This window comes from Chrysochloris asiatica, unplaced genomic scaffold, assembly GCF_000296735.1.
Source record: "Chrysochloris asiatica unplaced genomic scaffold, ChrAsi1.0 scaffold00104, whole genome shotgun sequence".
Classification (NCBI taxonomy): domain Eukaryota; kingdom Metazoa; phylum Chordata; class Mammalia; order Afrosoricida; family Chrysochloridae; genus Chrysochloris; species Chrysochloris asiatica.
Window position 1 is genome coordinate 10417495 of NW_006408622.1, and position 18393 is coordinate 10435887.

Below are 18393 nucleotides of genomic sequence, written 5' to 3' on the forward strand. Positions count from 1 at the left end.
GAGCAGCAACCGAAGTGGGCAGGATTTGCTTCAAGGTACAACTTTAGACATGATGACATCCTGCTTGATACACCTCACAAGGAAGGAGAAGGAATGAGGCAGGGACAGGATCTATGGGACAAAGGCACAGCTGGGAGAGGGGAGATGGCATCTAGGCCATCTGTGGGGGGAGGCACAACTGCTCTGCTACTTGGCTATCTCTGTACCCTGCCCTAAGAGGACTCAGGTCAGGGTCTTGCTCTGAGGGCCACAGAACGGAGACAAAGCACTGGGGAGCTCAGAGTCCTTGACAGCTGTCCCACTCTCAGCTCCAGTGTCTTTTGACCTAAGCTTGAAAGATAGTAACCATTTGTCTAGGGGCAAGTTACGCCAGGAAGGAGCTCTAAAGAGGTCAAGGGCAAAACCGAGAGCAAGGAGGCTCGATTATCCACTGTGGAATAGTTATAAGGAAGGAGGTAACCTAGTTAAACTGGCCAGATAGATCTCAGCTGCCATAGAGAGATCAGATGGATCAAAGGCGACTAGGGTTGAGAGCCTATTAGATGACCAGCTGGGGCAGGGCCCATGTGGGAGAGGGCCAGGCTGGACCAAGATGAGGGTGTGACATGGAGAGGAGGTGCCCCCCAAGACCCCCACCTAGCCTCTGCTGCTGCTCAAAGATCACTTACTTCATTCAAGCCCTTAGTCTACCCTGGGAAAACAAGGACACTGAAGAATTGTTCCTGGAACAAAGGACAGATGAATGGATTAGCTAGCTCCTCTGGGACTAAGGGTGAACCTAGTGTTGGGAGATGATTCCAGAGCGAGAAACGGAGGCAGAACCAAAGTTGGAAATATGGTTTAATCCACTGAAACCTGGTGACAGGGAGCAGGTATTTGTGAGTGCTTGAACACCAAGCCTAGGAGTGCACATTGACGACAGCAACATACAGGGACAGGGTGCCGAGGGCCAGGAGTCCCGTCACCACCGCTCGGGCCAGCAATGCTGTCCAGCTGCCCAGGGAACAGAGGTGGACAAAGGTCCTGTGGGAAAAGATCACAATGAGGGAAGGAGAAGAAGTAACTCACCCCCGTGTCCAGGTGAACCCAGTCTCTAGCCCCAGCCAGCTCACTCCATGACAAAGGCCTTGTAGACACTGAGGAACATCAGCAGGAGAACAGCCGGACGGAAGGTGTGGTACAGGTCATAGCGTGTTATCATCCAGACCTGGGCGGACGCGATGATGTAATGGACCTGGAGGGAGGCGGGAAGTCAAGGCCAGGCCTTAGGCCACCAGCACGTGTGTGCATGAATGTGTGCAGGGGGCAGGAGGGCACAGGAACCACATACCAGACTGATGTTGGAGTCGATGCTCATCTGGATGTACTTCCAGTCAAACTCAATGCCTCGGGCTCCGACCCAAAGGGGGATGCAGCTAAGGAAGGCAGAGGGCAGACTTCTCCAGTACCCACACACTCTGGGCACCTACAGCCTGAGCCCTTGCCCTCCAGCACCCTCCTGGCACCCAGGAGTCTGGGCTGCAGGCAGCTGCACGCACCGGGACATAATGAGCTCTGCGGTGGCCCAGCCCAGGGCTGCCACCATGATCTTGTACTCCCCCTTGCCGGCATTCCTAGACATGACGAGATTCAAGCCTATCAGGTCGGCCACGTCCACGCTGGCCTTCATGAACTCCTGTGGGGCCAGGGGTTGGGTTGAGGCTTGGGTAAGCAGGGGATAACGGACCCCATTCCTGCACTCCCACATTCTCTCTTGCCCCTCTCACCCCTATGAAGTCATAGATGCCGCCTTCCCAAGTGGGGAAGAAAGTGGCCAGGAACAGCATCTGGGAACAGAAATCAGAAAGGTCACATCAAGGTGAGAGGAAGGAACCACCTGGATTTTGTGGGAGGTTAGTGTGTGACGGGGAGTTCCGGTGTGGCGCTGTGGGTTAATGCGCTAGATTGCAAAGTTAGTTTGAACTCCAAGGTCGGCAGTTCAAGCTCACAAGCTGCTCCTTGGAAACCCTATACAAGGTCTCTATGGGTAGAGACAGACTCAACGGCACTTAACAAGTGTGTGATAGAGGGGAAGGACACTGGGGCTCTGGAAGCAGCTGACAAGAGGCCACCAGGGCTGTGGGAGATGGTGGGCAGGCGCCTTGCTCCCCCAGAGGGCCGGATGTGTGCGTTCGGAGGGGAATTGGAACCAGGGCAGAGGCTCCACCATGTACTTGCTGTGCGGGGTTACTGAACCTTCTTAACTGTACAAAACTCGTCACCACGCGGCGGAAGTTTTCTCAGTTTTACCTAAAGGTCTATGCAAAAGCTGCTTCGAGACCCTTCCTCAAGTTTCACCCCGGTGTGCGGAGGGCTATCTCCAGATCCCGACAGCGCTCACCTTGCAAAGTTGCACAAAGAGGTAGGTGACCCCGGCCTGGACGCATTTCCAGAAGGCGTTGTACTCGGACCTGGAGGAGCAGGCGATGAGCGTCTGTCCCGCCCCGCGCCCTCTCCGTCCCGCACCCTCCTCGCGTCCCGCACTCACAGGCCGCTGCACTTATACGTGATGAAGTACGGGAAGTAGGCGAGGGCGAAACAGTTCCCGAAGTGGAACAGGGTCATGGTGCCGATCGCTGGGTCCCGCCCGCGCGGGCGTAGCGAGACCGCGTCTCTGAGCGCGGGTCCCGGCCGGTACCGATATCACTTGAGCCGGGGCCTGGGGCCCACCTGCCTCCGCCGCGGCCCGCGCGCGGCCTTCTGGGAGTCGTAGTCCCTCCCGACCCGGCGCGTCGGCGCACGGTGACGTCAAGTACGGCGGGGCGGGGCGGGGCGGGGCGCTGCTGCAGACCCTGGACGCTGAGGTTTCGGGATCGCCTAGTGGCCACGCTGGCTCTTAAATATCTTTGGGGCTGTTTCCTTTTCCCTGAAGCGGAAGCCTGGCTCTGAGTCGAGGCAACAACCTTACTCCAGGCTGCAGGCTGGTCGAGTTAAAAGGGGTACGGGGGCTTTGAACCTGGATCTGAACCTGATGTAACCGAGCGCAGAGGCACAGGAGACAGTTGCAAGCACTTTGGTTTTCTTTTTTATTTCATCAGCTGGCAGAGCGGCGCTGAGCCCTCACGTATGATACCCATCGTCCTGGGGGGAGTCAAGTGTGGGAATGGGAGACAGGTCCTAGTCCGTGAGGTCAAAGGGAAGCAGGGCGGGGTTGAGGGGCGGACTTGCCCTTCACTTCTCTTGGTTGTACATGTAACGCAGGAGGTCGACCACCCGGTGACTGTAGCCATATTCGTTGTCGTACCTGGGGATGGAGGAAGCGGAGGTCAGGGAAATCCCTATTTCCCCCCCCCCCGCCCCCCGAATTCTGTGATTCCTTCTGAGAGCCTTTACCAGGAAATGAGCTTCACGAAATTGTCGTTGAGAGCTATACCGGCCTTGGCATCGAAGATGGAGGAATGGGGGTCAGTGACGAAGTCCGAGGAGACCACCTGGGTGTCAGGATTTCAAAGACAAGTTCAACTAGCAGAGCAAGGATCACCAGGAGCCCAAGGCTTCTTAGCGCTAGATCCTATTCTTGACTGCCACGTTATGTGTTGTGTTGCTCTTGGACAAGACTTCACTTCTCTGAGCCTGTCTCATTTGCTGGGTGGGGATGGTGCGAAGAGATAATGAAATAAGTACTGTAAAGCACCCCACACGAGGTCCTGACTGAGGCAAATGCTTCTGCTTGCAGAGACTGGCCAAAGGACACGGACCGCACACACCCTAATGTGCCAATAACCACTACTTCCTGGCAACTGTGCAGACAGTTTGAACCGGGCTTCACAGAGGAGTGGGGATGAACCCGAGCCTAGATGAAGAAGGTTTTCTAGCCAATTCAGGTCCTAGACTCGGTGTCTGAGGTTGAAGGAACAAAAGCACAGGGGTTCTGGAGATTATAGCTGCAGTGTGGTGGAAGGTAGGCATTGGACTGCTAATCGAAAGAAAGAAAAACTAGGCAATCTGCTCCCATAAAGAATTGAAAGTTTTGGCAATCCTGTATAGGATTGCTATGAGTCAGAATTGACTCTATGGAAGTGGGATTTTTGGTGGTGAGTGGCCAGGAGAACATGGGTGATGCAAACAGTTAAGCACCTGACTATTAAAGGAACTCTGGTAGCGTAGTAGTTACGCATCGGGCTGCGAACCTTACAGTCGGCAGTTTGAAACTACCAGCTGCTCAACGGGAGAGAGAGGAGGCTTTCTGCTCCTGTAAAGATTTACAGCCTCGGAAACCCTGTACAGGGTTCACTATGGGTCGGAATTGACTCGAAGGCACTTAACAACAACAACAACTAAAGGAAAGGCACTGAGTAGTTAGCACCCAGGAAGTGCCTGAGAAGAATGGCCTGCAATGTGCTTCTGAAAGGCTGCAGGCATGAAAATACTATGTTGAAAACCCATGAAGTGTATAGTTCTACTTGAACACACATGGGGTCACCATGAATGGGAATTGACTTAATGAGCTTTTTGTGCGTGTGCGTGTGTGGGACAGTTTTCAGCAGGAGGGTGGTGTGACTGGACTGCATTAAAATACAGGATCCTGGCTGCTCTGAAAGTGGATTGCAGGAGCTGAAGCTGAAGACAGCACCACAGTGGACATGCAGAGATGGCAGTTCTGGAAGCAGAGTTAGTGCCAACCACTCCTCACAGGGATCTTGATCATGATCACTTGATCATGATCACTTGATCATGGCCTGGCTCTGAGCCATTGTTGCAGAAATGGAAGCTACTGTCTCATTCTCTAAGCATATGATGAGTACCAGCTGTGCGTCAGACCTGATGGGCTAGGGAGATGAAAAGATAGCCCTTAAATTCCTGCTTTTATGGAGAAGTGTTACACACGCCAGTGTGGCTAACAGTGACTGAAATGAAATGTCAGGTGAGAAAAGAACCACAGAAAGAAAACCTTTCTTGGTGGCTGGGGCTTGCTGAGAAGATGGGTTGTAATTCTTGAAAGAAACCAGAGTTGACTGGTCACCAGGGAGATCTTGGCTGACCAAAGGAGCATCAGGTAAGTGCAAAGGCCCTGAGGCAGAGAGATCGGCCCCTCCTCAGCCTTGCAGTTCTAATCTTCACACTCTGAGCTGCCCTCTGGCAAGTGGAAATCACACCCCTCCCACAGAGAGATCCTCCCAGGGCCCCTTCTTAGCTACTACCTCATCCTCGGTATAGGCAAGGATGCCAGCCATGGGCCCCTTGGCTGCCATTTTTATGGCCTCTGTGATATCCGAGTAGGTGGCAGGCTGGGCCAGGCGGCAGGTCAGGTCCACGACAGACACGTCCGGAGTGGGCACTCGGAATGCCATTCCCGTCAGCTTCCTGTAGACTCAGGACAGTGAAGAGAGTCAGAACCTGGGGATTTCTCTCTCTTTCCCCAGGCCCTTGCTTTCCCGCCAACAAACACCCCAAAGCATTTAGAGCTTTCTGCCCTCATACCCTTTGAGCTCTGGGATGACTTTGCCTACGGCCTTGGCTGCCCCTGTGGAGGCTGGGATAATGTTCTGGTGTGCCCCCCGTCCATCTCTCCAGGCCTTCTTCGATGGTCCATCGACGGTCTTCTGGGTGGCCGTGTAGGAATGGACTGTGGTCTTGGGGAAGGAGAGGTTTGCAGTGAGCCCTTTTTTCTGCTCCTGAGCTCCCATGCCTCTCTCTCAGGCCTGGGTCAGTGGCTCAGATGTGGTGATTAAGAGATCCATCACCATATACTATAGGAGGGGCCTTCACATGCCCGGGCTCAGCCTTGTCTGAGAACTGCAGAATGTTACACAAGCCTTCACCACCCTTGGACCTCTCCTCCCAAACCAGCCATTCCCTGTTAACTGTACACACTAAGCAAGTCCTGGTAAAGAAGAGGTTGGGTTTCCACCATCACTCCTGCCCCAATCCCCTTGCCCTTAACTTACCATCAGCCCTTCCACAATTCCAAATCTCTCATGGATGACCTTGGCCAGGGGGGCCAGGCAGTTGGTGGTACAGGATGCATTGCTGAAACGGCCCAAGTGTGCAAGGTCACTGAGAGATGAGACGCAGAGCCACACCTCCACCCTCACCCTTCTCCTGGGGTATGGTTTTGTGATAAAATTAGGTTAGGGATGGGGATGGGTCATTGGCTGGCAGAGTGAAGGTGGCACCAGAGGTGGATCTGGGGGAGCTCCCTCAAACATGTTCTTTAGAAGTCTTGTATTTGTAACACAGTTTGAGGGTAAACGTATATACATGGCTGATATTCTGACTTCAGGGAAGACAAAAAGTTTCATATGAAGGAAGCATGAGGAGCTGAGAGCAATGAGGCGGGGAGAGCCTGATGCCTCTTCACAGGCTCCTGTGTCCTGTGGGTACCACTACACACTTCCAAATGCCGCTCCATGTCCCCCCTCACCCTTCTCTGTTACCTGACGATTTTCATGGTGCTAGGCTTGTATTCCTTCTCATTCACACCCATGACGAACATGGGCGCATCTGGTGAGGGGGCACTGATGACCACACGTTGGGCACCTGCCATGATGTGGTCCTAGGAAGGGAACACAGATGTTTGGAGGTACTTCCAGTGCCCCTCTTCCTCCCCCACACCAGCCCAGGCACCTGTCTCTCTTACCGAAGCTGCCTCTATGGAGAGGTACACACCCGTGGACTCCACCACAAAGGGGCTCCCGACAGCCTTCCAGGGGATTTCTTTGGGCTGCTTGCTGAGGACAGTTGGCACAACAGTGAGCAGGTTCCCTCTCCTGTGAGGGCTTCCACAGACACCTTCCTGCCTGGCAACCTGTCTGCCCCCCACCCACGCGAGCTGACCCAGGTGGACTTGCCAGCTCTGCTGACCTTGCCTCTCACCGCTTTCCCCCTTGTGGACCCCTTTTCTGAACTCTGCTGCACCTGGTAAGGAGCTGCCATCTCCTATACCTCAACTTCTTCAGGGGACCATCCCTGACTACTCCCAGCCAGAGCAGACCCTGAGTAGAATGTGAACTATGTGAAGGCAAGGTGTACCCCACTGCTCCCCCTTCCTAGTCCCCAGCCCACCTAGCCCCTCTGCTCCTGTGGCCAGAGGCCAGGAAAGACACCTAGATGCCAGGGAGGACTGAAGTCTGAAGCAGCTTGGCGTCTAGCAGTAGCTAATGATTTTGATTAGATAAATAATGGTGGTTTACTGCTATGTGCTTTACACTTGTACATGCTTATTTGATGTTTTGACTGAGGGTTTTATTTGAAATGCATTAAACCTCTGGGATCACTATTTCCTATTAGTAAGCAATGAACGAATAAGCTGTAGACTAGGCTTCAACAGCATTGATTCCAGTTGCTGTAATTGCTTCTGTAAGATTATTTCTTAGCCTCTGTCTCACCTTCTAGAACATTCCATGGTAGCAGGGTCCAGTCTAATCTGTTTCCTTTGCCATTGAGCCTGCATCCCCAAACCCAGGGGTTCAGTCAGTGTTTTTTAAAAATTGTTATCAGCCAGTCCACAAATGCTGTGTGCGTGTGTGTGTGCTAAGTGTTTTGCCGGTGCCTCGTTTGAACCTCACAAGCCAAGGAGTAAGTGCTGTCACGACTCCCACTGTAGAGAGGAGGGAGTAGCGGGTAGAGCTGGCTAGAGCGCAGACAGGCTGGATGAGTGGCGTGGCCGTGATGAATGAATGAATCAGTGAGCAGTCAGTGCCATGCCTGGGTAGTATTTCTCTCTCCTTGGCCATCTATCCAGCTAGCTCTTTTCTGACACCCTGTCCCACCTTCCAAGATGGAGGACATAACACTAAAAGTATCTTTACAGATGTGTTGACCTCACATGAGGCAAAGAGTGGACCCCAAGAGACCCACCCCAGCCTCTATCGTCTGCCCATGGAGCTGTTCTGAGTATTCCATTCAGTTTGAGGACTCCATTCACAAGGATTTCTTGTGAACCACAAGGTTGGCAGTTCAAACCTACTAGCTGCTCCTCAGAAACACTATACAGGGTCACTATGAATCGGAACCAACTTGATGGCACTTAATAACAATAATATTCATTCATTTAGCAAGGAAGGAAGAGTACTGTAACAGCTTCAGTGATTATTTGTTCACATCTGTCTCAGCTGGGCCAGTGGGTACCAAGCAGCCGTGGCACGTGTACACAAACACAGCCTTGTCTGCAGGGAGGCTAGGGCTTGTGGGTAACATCTCCATCCAAGTGTTCCACACTCCTGTGAACTCTAGCTGTTCCCAACTAGTCGCTACACATCACCATTTCTACCTTACTTGATGAACCTGAGGCCAAAGTTACCCAGCAAGAAAGGGATAGTTGTTAAGTGCTGTTGAGTCGGTTCTGGTTCATAGGAACCCTGCTGTAAAGGTGGATCTGAACTGCAAAACTTGTGGTTAGCAATCTAGTGCTTATCCTACAGCACCACACCAGGACAAGTAAGGGATTGGTAAGTACTGTCAAATCAGTTCTGACTCATAACAGTCCTGTATAGGGTTTCTGAGGAGTGGCCGGTGGGTTTGAACTGCCAATTATTTGGTTCAAAGCCACCTTGTGGTTCAGTCCTGATTCTACAGTGCCAAGGAAAGGGTAGTGGTGGTGGTGATGTGCCGTGGAGTCAGTTCCAACTTACAACGACACTGTACAGAGTTTCCAAAGCTGTAAATCTTTATGGGAGCAGAAAGTCTCATATTTCGCCCAAGGAACTGCTGGTAGTTTCAAATAGTGACCCTGTATAAGGAGCTCTGGTAGCGTAGTGGTTACGAATCGGGCTGCGAACCTCAAGGTCAGCAGTTCGAAACTATCAGTGGTTCCGCGGGAGAAAGATGAGGTGTTCTGCTCCCATAAAGATTTACAGTCTCGGAAACCCTGTGTAGGGTCACCACGGTACTTAACAACAACAACATAGGGTTTCTGAAGGAGCTCTGGTAGCATAGCAGTTATGAATCAGTCTGTTAACCTCATGGTCAGCAGGTCGAAACTACCAGCTGTTTCACAGGAGAAAGATGAGGCTTTCTGCTCCTGTATTTACAGCCTCAGAAGGCCTATGCAGGGTCACTATGAGTCAGAACTGACTCCACAGCACACCACCACCACCACCATAGGGTTTCTGAGGCTGTAAATCTTTATGATAGCAGAAAGCCTCAGTTTTCTCCCACAGTTTTGAATTGCTGACCTTGAGATGATGCTTCACCACTATGCTACCAGAGCTCCTTAAGGAAGGGGTTTCCAAGGAGTGGCTGGTGAACTTGAATCGCTGATCTTACGATCTTGCGGTTCAAACTGGCTTTGCAGTCAGCACATTAACCAGCAGGGTAGAACAGGATAAAGTACACACACAGACAAGGGAATTGTGCTAATAGCCTGGGAGACAACAACGTGCGTGCGGTGACAGGGTAGTGGGGAGAGAAGGCAGTAATTGATTTGGGGGCAGAGCTGGGAGGGGCAGCAGGCCCCAGGTGGCAGGAGTGGTGGTGTGTGTGTGTGTGTGTGTGGGGGGAAACGATGGCCTGGTGAGTAGTCAGTGCTCTGCTGGAAGCTCAGGGCAAACAGCTGCTTCCATTCTCACGGACACTGTGTAGTTCCACCTCCCCTGCCCCTGCTTGCTGCCCCAGGTCCCTGGTGTGGTGCTGTGGGGTAATGCACTGGATTGCATAGTTTGCTTGAATCACAAGCTCACCAGCTGCTCCTTATAAACCCTATACAGGATCGATAGGGGTCAGAACCCACTTAACAACACCACCTCTCTCTCCTCTCTCTCCCCATCCTCCACTGGGAGGGAGGGACTGCAGCTCTTGCCTCGGGGGGCCAGGGAGGCATTAGACCCATGCAGGTATAGAAGTCCCAGTGATAGAGTCATCAACTGGAGCCCCCAGCAGTGGCTGATCATGTACATTAGCAAGGGGGGTAGGTTTGCTATTTCCTACTTGATAGTTTTTTTTTTTTTTTATGTTTTATTGTGCATTATGTGATAGTTTACATGGGAGAACATCAGTTTTACATTCATCCTATCGTATATCATTTCATTGCCATGGTTACAATACTTTGTAGCTTTTTAATTGTTCTGGTATCTTAAAAATGTGTTTGAAGCATATTAAACATCTAGTGTTCTTGAGTATAGTGGGGCATCTTTCTAGATTAGTGTTTCTTCACTGTTTTAGGGGTCAGGAATTTCTCTGAGACTCCCTCTCCAGGCCAGTACCTAGAGACATGCACACATAATTTGGGGGGTTCTGAACCCCATCGTGTTTTGGTCATCTTCACATCCTGTCTCAAAGTGCTACAGGTGTCATCAAATAGCTGCTACTCTTACCACTGGAAAACACTGATCTCTTGCCTATCTACGATCAGCCGTCCATTTTTGCATTCCACTTTCCCCTTATATCTGCCGTGGGTGGAGTCATACTTGAACATGTACACCTGCAGGAAACAGGAAGGAACGTTGTTTTGTGGTGACAGGGATAGAGAAGTGAGCATCCCTCCAGAGTTCCCACAGTAGTGAAGGTGTGGAGCGGTCCCAAGTTGCAGCTGGGAGCCTTCTTCTATAGACTTCCCCTAAAACACCCTTCTTCCTAAGACTTTCCCGCCCTGGTCCCACCCTTCCTGTCCACGCCCTGTTCTGCCGCTCACCATATATTCAGGGTCAATGAACGGATCATTCACCGCCACCACCTTAACACCCTTCTCCATGCAGGCACGCAGCACCAGGCGACCAATACGTCCAAATCTGTCCAGGGACAAAGATTGTAAGGTGGTCCTCAGAATCCTCATCCCAGCAGGCACAGGGAGGGATGAGAGAAGAGGGTGTGAAAGCGAGCAGGCCCACTCAAGGATTAGAGAGGGAGGCTTCAATCTGGGGAAAGGTGACCACCTCTGTGTGGGTTACTATCATCTCTTGCTCAGATGACCAGCCCAGCCTCATAACTGCTTTTCCTGCATCTTCTACCCATCCATCCCCCTAATTTCCCACCTTGAGCTGGGTGGCTCTTTTAAAATGGCAAGTCAGATGATGTCTCTTGGCTTGAAACCTCCTTGTCTGTTTGTCACGGAAACAATATCTAAAGTCTTGGGTTTACCACCTCCCTCCCTCCTATTCTTTGCTTATTCTTCTCTAGCCATGATGACCTAATGGCTGCCCTTCCACTTGCTTGGCTCCTCTGCCAGGAAGAGTCTCTCCCCAACAAAGCTGCATGGTTGGATGCCCTTTGTCAGTCAGCTGTCACATTCCAATGTCACCTTCTTCTAGAAGCTCTCTTCTGACCATAACAGCTAATGCTTCCCTCCCCGGTCCTACTGTAGCACTGAGCTCCATATTCAACACACACCATGGAACTGGCTGGTGCATTTGGCTATTGTTTTCATCAGAGTAAGAGCTCACTGAGGGTAGGATCAGCAGAATGAACGCACTCATGGTGAGAAGTGTGGAGAGGCCCCCAGTGTGTAAGGAGAGGAGAAGTAGGACCCTGAGGCATCAGGGATGGCTCAGGGGCCAGGGCAGAGACTCACCCATTGATGCCAACAGTCAGCTCCTCCATGGGAGAAATCGTAATTACTGGTGGTGGTGGTGGCGGCGGCGGCGGTGGTGGTGGTGTTGATGGCGGTGGTGGTTCTACAATCTCTATGACTGGTCTGGGCTTGGGTTCTGGCTGGGGCTCTGGCTGTGCTTCAACCTTGGGCTCAGGTGGGGGTGGTGGTCTGGTCACTGGAGAGGCAGAGGGAAATTGTGGATGGGGTGGGGGGTGGCAGGGTGGCAGAAACAATGAGCTGTACAATCATCGTGAAAGAGATTGAATTGCTACTCGGAACCTGCTCCTGGCCAACGGTCTAGCCTAGCATTTGTTAAGCCTGGGGTGGCACGCTAGGATAAGCCCTCGATCTCAAGGTAGGTTTGAACTGCAAGGTTGGCGGTTCAAACTCAACAGCTGCTCCTTGGAAACTGTATACTGGGTGTCTATGAGTTCGAACCGACTTGACCGCATTTAACAACCACCACCACCTGAGCCTTCCCTGAATGGGGAGTGGGATAGGCTTGTTTTAAAGTATCAATGCCCAGGGCTCTTCCTCGGGAGGTTCTAATTCAGTGGGCATGTACTTTGAACTAGTTCCCTGGGTTCCTCTGTTTCTTTCTCTATACAAATGGAAATAATGGTACATGTCTCAGAGGATAACTGGGAGGATTAGATGAAGTAATTAATATACATGGCAGGAGTCCTGGTGACTCAAAGGTTAAGTGCTGGAAGCTAGCTGAAGGACAGGAGAAAGTTCTGGTGGTCTGCTCCCATAAAGACAACAGCCTAGAAAACCCCATGGGGCAGTTCTGCTCTGTCACGTGGAGTTGTTATGAGTTGGAAGTGACACCTAACAACCACTATGCACGGTGTTTATGATAGAGGAGGAAACATTCCAAACATGTAGCTTGTGATCATTTCCCAAATGTATCTGATCATTGCCGATCTAGTCCAAATCTGCAAACCAAATTCACTGCCACCATCTAGTCAATTTCAACTCCTAGTAGAACTGTCCTCTAGGTTTTCCAAGGCTGTAAATATTTATGGAGACAGTCTGCCACATCTTCTGCAGAGCAGCTGGTGAGTTCAAACTGCTGACTTTTCATAGCTGGGCACTTTAACCACTGGGCCACCAGCTTTTCTCCTAATCTAGTCAATTGATCCAGCCAGTGTCTTGATAAGAATCACATGGGAAGTCTCTTTCTAGGAACATCTGACTCAGTAGGTCTGCACTGAGCCCAGTACTTGAAATGATTATGATCAGGGGTGTTTAAGAAGCATGGGAATATCATACTTTCAGTAACTAATGAAAAACTCAGTTCCAGCCTGTAAACACACACTCCCACATTTCACTTAATAAACACCTTTCGACCTGAGCTACAAGGAAGCGACAGTCAAGAAATAAAATGATGAACTGCATTAGGCAAATCTGCTGCACAAGACCTCTTTAAAGTGATGAAAAGCAAAGATGTCAGCTTGAGGACCAAAGTGCACCTGACCCAAGCCATAGTATTTTCAGTAACCTCATAAGCATGTGAAAGTTGGACAGTGAATAAGGAAGACCATAAAAGAATGGATGCATTTGAGTTATGGTGTTGGAGGAGAATATTAAAAGTACCATGGACTGCCAAAAGAACAAACCAATCTGTGTTGGAAGAAGTACAGCCAGAATGCTCTGTGGAAGCCAGGATGGCCAGACTTCGTCTCTTATACTTCGAACATGTTATCAGGAGGGACCAGACCCCGGAGAAGGATATCATGCTTGGTAAAGTGGAGGATCGAAGAAAAAGAGGAAGACCCCCAATGAGATGGATTGGCACAGTGGTAGCAACAATGGGCTGAAGTTTAGTATTGATTGTGAGGTTGGTTCAGGACCGGGAGGTGTTTTTTTCTGTTGTGCATAGGGTTGTTATGAGTCGGTACCGACTCTATGGCACCTAACAACAACAACAACAACAACAACCTGAGCTACAGATGAGGACTTGAAGAGAAGAGAGGAAACAGGGCTGCCTGAGACACCACAGTGAGGGGACCTGGACAGCTGAGGGTTCCAAGCTGAGTAATCAGACCTGGACACCAACCCTGATTCAGCCGTTTTATGTGGTATGGTCTTGCATAGTTAATGAAGGAAGCCCTCTGGTCTCTGGTTCCTGGGTGTCACAACTGACCCACCACCTGGAGGTTGCTGGGATGACTCAGTGAGACTTCAAGGCCCAGAAGCTGCATTCACTAGCCCAGGGGAGGCAGGCTGATACGAAGTGTTTATGAGGAAACGGTTGGAGAGAGGCTGAGATAAAGATGGAAGTTGCCTTTGACACCAGAATCAAAGGCTCCTGAGAAGGGGTTGAGTCCGCTGTTGAGATCTTGTGGTCTCAGGCTGGATTATGAGTGTTGCTAATCTGGTAGCATAGTGCTTACAAATCTGGTTATAAACCTCAGGGTCAGCAGTTCCAAACTACCAGGGAGAAAGGTGAGGCTTTCTGCTCCCATAAAGATTTACAGCTTCGGAAACCCAGTACCGGGTCTCTATGAGTTGGAGCCAACTCCACGGCACACAACAACAACAATAGGATTCTTAGTGTGACACTGGGTTAATGCACTGGGCTGCGAGGTCGGTTGGAACCGCAATGTTGGTGGTTCAAGCTCACCAGTCGCTCCTCTGAAACCCTGTGTTGTGCTGTTGTTAAGTTGGTTCCGACTCATAGTGACCCTGTACAGGGTTTCCGAGGCTGCAAATCTCTATGGGAGCAGAAAGCCTCATCTTTCTCCCACGGAACAGCTGGTAGTTTTGAACTGCCGACCTTGAGGTTAGCAGCCCGATTTGTAACCACTGCGCTACCAGAGCTCCTTCCGAAACGCTCTACAGGGTCACTCATAGTAGGTATCGACTGGACAGCCCTTGACAACAGTAGTACAAGTTCATAAAGATATTAGTGTTAATTTGTGACAGGTGACCCTGTGATTATTCGTGACCTTGAGGACGGAGATTTATCTACCTGGGTAAAGGGTGGGAATCTGAGTCAATTCAGTTATCTTTCAGAAAGAAATTCAGATGGTCTTTCACGCCTTACTTCCCCCAGCCGCAGCCCTCTCCTCCTCTGTTCTTTAGAGGTGCGATCAGGAGCTAAAGGAAGGTTGCTGGGAGCCAGCAGGGAGGAGCTTCAGTGGTGAAGGATCGTCACGTGAGAGGTGAACCAAGGATACTGGCCGCTATATCCTTATTACTACCATGCTCCACCAGGCGCTACACTGAGCTCTAACGTCCATCATTCATCTCACTGAATCCTGTGAGGCATGAGCCCTAACTCTACAGCAGGGGAAGCTGAGGTTCGAGGTCACAGAGAGAATGATGAGCAAGCCCAGTGGCCGTGAACCTTTCCGTTGTGGCGTGAAGACCCTGCAGCTAGTTCACAGCCCCACCCCATTATAGTCACACCTACTCCCCAACCCCTCTCCCGCCATAGGGAGGCTTTTCAGCAGGCGCGCCGCCCCTGGGAAGTGAGATAACTGCCAGGAACTGGAATTGCCATCTGGCTGGCTGGTGTGTGTGTGTGTGTGTGTGTGTGTGTGTGTGTGCGCGCGCGCGCTCCCCTCGCCCCCGTTCCCCCCAGTGGCAGGGAGAAGCAACGTGGGGCCAACTCTCCCACGCGCTTGCTAAGAGTCTAGAGTAAGTGACGTTTGCCTCTTCCCTCTGTCAGCCGCTCTGTAAAATGGGACGATAAACACACTGACCTCACCTGGTGGTTTGGAGACTTCATGAGCTCCCGCCCATGATTAATTCGCACGCCCTTAGCAGGCTGCACGTGCCCTTGATTTGCACATCAGGATGGTTAAAACCTACCAACACCCTTCCGCACAGGTCACCATGACCGTCACACAATGTTAGAGGGGCTAGCTCGCCAGCAGCCCCTCGGCACTCACCAGTTCTTCAAAAGCCTCTCGCAAGGCCCTGTCCTCACCACACTCCGCCTCCAGCCTCTATCCCAGCCCCTGCTTCTAACTTTCCTGTGGTTAAGGCCCACCTTGCCCTGGGGGTGGCGGGCCCCCATACCGACTACTGCAAACAGGGTGAGAAAGGAGTAAGGCGGTACTTGGACGTCCCGCCCTGCGCTTCCTCCCTTCTCTTTGGTGCGCAAGGTCTTGGAAGGAGGTACTCAGGACCAAGCACCCTGTATGAGGGAGGCGTGTCCCCCTCAACGTGCTTTCTTCAGTTCCCTGGGGTCACTCCGTTGCTTCCCTTACCTGGGCATGGCTGTCTTAGTAGCTGGACAACGGTGACATTGGTGAGGACGATGTCGCGCTTTGACATGGCCTCCTAAGGTCTCATGCCTACCTTCTCTTGGACCAACCCTGATGTTACTGAGATGCAGGGGTCCCCGTGGGTCCAGAGCGTCTTGCGGTGACGTCACAGATGCTCAGTGACGTCACAGACGCTGCTGTGCATAGGCTGGAGACCTAGGGGACCGTGGTCTCACTAGGGATAGTGTCACCAACCCTCCCCCCAACCCCAGACGCCCTCCTTGTACAGAATCCTTAAGAATCCTTACTATTTAATCATATAACAATGTGATAAATTTAGTTGTAAATTGTTTAAATATAGTCTTCTTAAATTATCTGGGTATTGTGGATCAGCACTGGACCGTGAACCACAAGATCTGCAGCTCAAAACCACCAGCTGCTCCTCGGAAACCCGATCCAGCGTCGCTATCAGAACCGACTCGCAAGGCCCTTAACAACAACCAAACATCCCAACAACGTAGTTTTGTAAAATGTTTCTACACTGAATTACAACCATTGAATCATTAGTTACAACATGATTAGTAACTGAGAGGAATCCTTTTTTCTCTTTTTCTCCGTTTCCTTTAGTTACTATCTCATTCTTAAAAAAAGTTGATGTTGTTGTTGTTAAGTGCCGTCGAGTCGGTTCTGACCCATAGCGACCCTGTATAGGGTTTTCTAGGAGCAACTGGTGGGCTTGAACCGCCAACCTCGTAATTCAAACAGCTTTGCAGTCTGGTGCATTAACTCACAGTGCCATACCAAGACTCCAAAAAAAAGTTGATATAGGTTCACAAATACCGATTACCACAATATTGTAGTTAAAATACCAGAAAACTTGGCAAAATCATCAGCAACGAAAAACAACAGTGTTCGCTTGTAGCACTCAGACGAAACCACCAGATGTAACTGTGATTTAAGGCATCATGGTAATTGGATAATAATGGCAACTTTGATGTGAGACTATTAGACTTTTAAAAAGTGAATTAGCATACAGTTGTAGCTTTGTAGGTATACTGGTACATTTAAGGAGAGCTTACAAAAAGGTTTTTGTAATAAATCACTACAGGAATGTTTTTATTTTAAAAATAAGAAATTCCTGCTGAAACACTGCAAAAAATAAAATTGTATGGATCATCAGAATCACCCTTTTGACAGTGTCACTTGGTGTGGTTCCCAGCTCATGTCCCTCAACCATGCCACTGGCAGGGCACTAATGCCTACTCTGTCCCCATTTAGGAATGTGATGTCAAATGCTGGGCACCACCCTTCCAAGGCCAACCACTTGTGACTGGAGCCTAGTTCTCAAAGCCCCTTGTTCTCTCTTCCTCTTGGCACACTAACTAGACCCATGCTGTTCCTTGACTCTACCTGTGGATATTTGCTTAGCTGTTTCCTTAAGGTCTAGAACAGTCTTCCCAGTATTCCTTTAGCTGCTCTTGGTTTCCCTCAGATATCTTCTTTCATTTCTGTCACTATCTGCTGCTCAATCTCCACCATTTTTCTGGAGACTTTCTCTGGCTTCCCCATTCTGGTTTGGACTGGGAACCACTCTTGTGTTCCAATGTGCAAAACTACTACTCTAGGGTTTTAATTTTTCTCATACACACGTCTCTCTCTAAAAGTCATCTTGTTTATTCATTTGTTTGCTTGCCTCTGTCCACTACACTGTAAGCTCTATGAGGGCAGGGACCTTGTCTGTGTTGGTCACTTTGGGATCTCATTGACTAGAAGGTGCCCACTCAATAAATAACATCAGAAAGAATAAGTCTCCAGGTTTCTCCTGATCTCCAGTCTTAAAGGAACACCCAAGGCATATCCTCTTACAACACCCTATTCTTTTCTTTGTAGCATGTATAGTTTGCTATGATCTAGTTACTGTTTTACATGTTCAATGTCTCCCACATGAGTCTGTAAGCCCCCCACAGGGCATGTATTCTTGCCTATTTTGTTCATTACTGTGCCTCCAGCACCTAGAACAGCGCCTGGTACAAAGCAGGCTCTCAATAAACATTTGCTATTGCCTGCCATTGAGTAGACTCCAACTCCTAGTGACCCCATATGACACACGCCCATAGGATTTCCAAGGCTGCCATCTTTATGTCATGGAGTCTTACTCCTGTGGAGTGGCCGGTAGATTCAAACTACTCATCTTTCAGTTAACAGCTGAGCGCTTCACCATTCTGACAGCTGGGTTCCTCAAAAAGCTTGGACATATGGCTCCCCTCTCCCAAAGCACTGAGGGTGGGGGCTTGCCTTGCACATCTGTGACTCACAGCCACGCATCTTCACCTGCAGGACTGGTTGACACGCAGCTCTGACCAAGGTTTAGAGCTTGAGGGTTTGGGGCAGGAAGAAGCATCATCTTAGAGCAAGAAGAGGAAGCAAGAAAGGGCAAAATGATGTAAGCTTTCCCATAACCTTGTTCTTCCCAAACCTCCATGGGAGGTTAGTTTGCCAAGCACCTGCCATGCGACCGGGGGAGGGGGAAGCTCTTCTGCTTGGATGACCTAGGAGAGGTGGAATTGAAAATACGTTAGATATAAAGATGAAGAGATTTAAATGAACCACGACCCAAAATTTGATGACTTGTTTAAAAGAAAAACAGAGGAAGGGATGGACTTTAAC

The 18393-nt window shown here is 50.4% G+C and overlaps 2 protein-coding genes across 3 annotated transcripts; both read right to left on the minus strand.

The window, feature by feature from the left end:
- Positions 1-831: 831 nt before the first annotated feature.
- On the minus strand, positions 832-2742 carry TMEM147 (transmembrane protein 147). 2 transcript variants are annotated; one of them, XM_006867361.1, is made up of 7 exons: positions 2528-2742; positions 2381-2450; positions 1767-1826; positions 1539-1675; positions 1331-1415; positions 1113-1234; positions 832-1023 (listed from the first exon to the last, which is right to left on the minus strand). In XM_006867361.1, the coding sequence occupies exons 1-7, from the start codon at positions 2602-2604 to the stop codon at positions 900-902; spliced, it is 675 nt and encodes a 224-aa protein (XP_006867423.1). In that variant the 5' UTR covers positions 2605-2742; the 3' UTR covers positions 832-899. The 2 variants fall into 2 exon arrangements, with proteins under 2 accessions (XP_006867423.1, XP_006867424.1); XM_006867362.1 differs by lacking the exons at positions 1331-1415; positions 1539-1675 and having other exon boundaries at positions 900-1023; positions 2528-2604.
- Positions 2743-3199: 457 nt separating this feature from the next.
- Positions 3200-15796, minus strand: GAPDHS (glyceraldehyde-3-phosphate dehydrogenase, spermatogenic). The gene is made up of 11 exons (XM_006867363.1): positions 15730-15796; positions 11486-11681; positions 10610-10706; positions 10293-10399; positions 6620-6710; positions 6417-6535; positions 5928-6009; positions 5461-5612; positions 5181-5343; positions 3373-3470; positions 3200-3283 (listed from the first exon to the last, which is right to left on the minus strand). Exons 1-11 carry the CDS (start codon positions 15794-15796, stop codon positions 3211-3213), a joined length of 1245 nt encoding a protein of 414 aa, XP_006867425.1. The 3' UTR covers positions 3200-3210.
- Positions 15797-18393: the final 2597 nt, after the last annotated feature.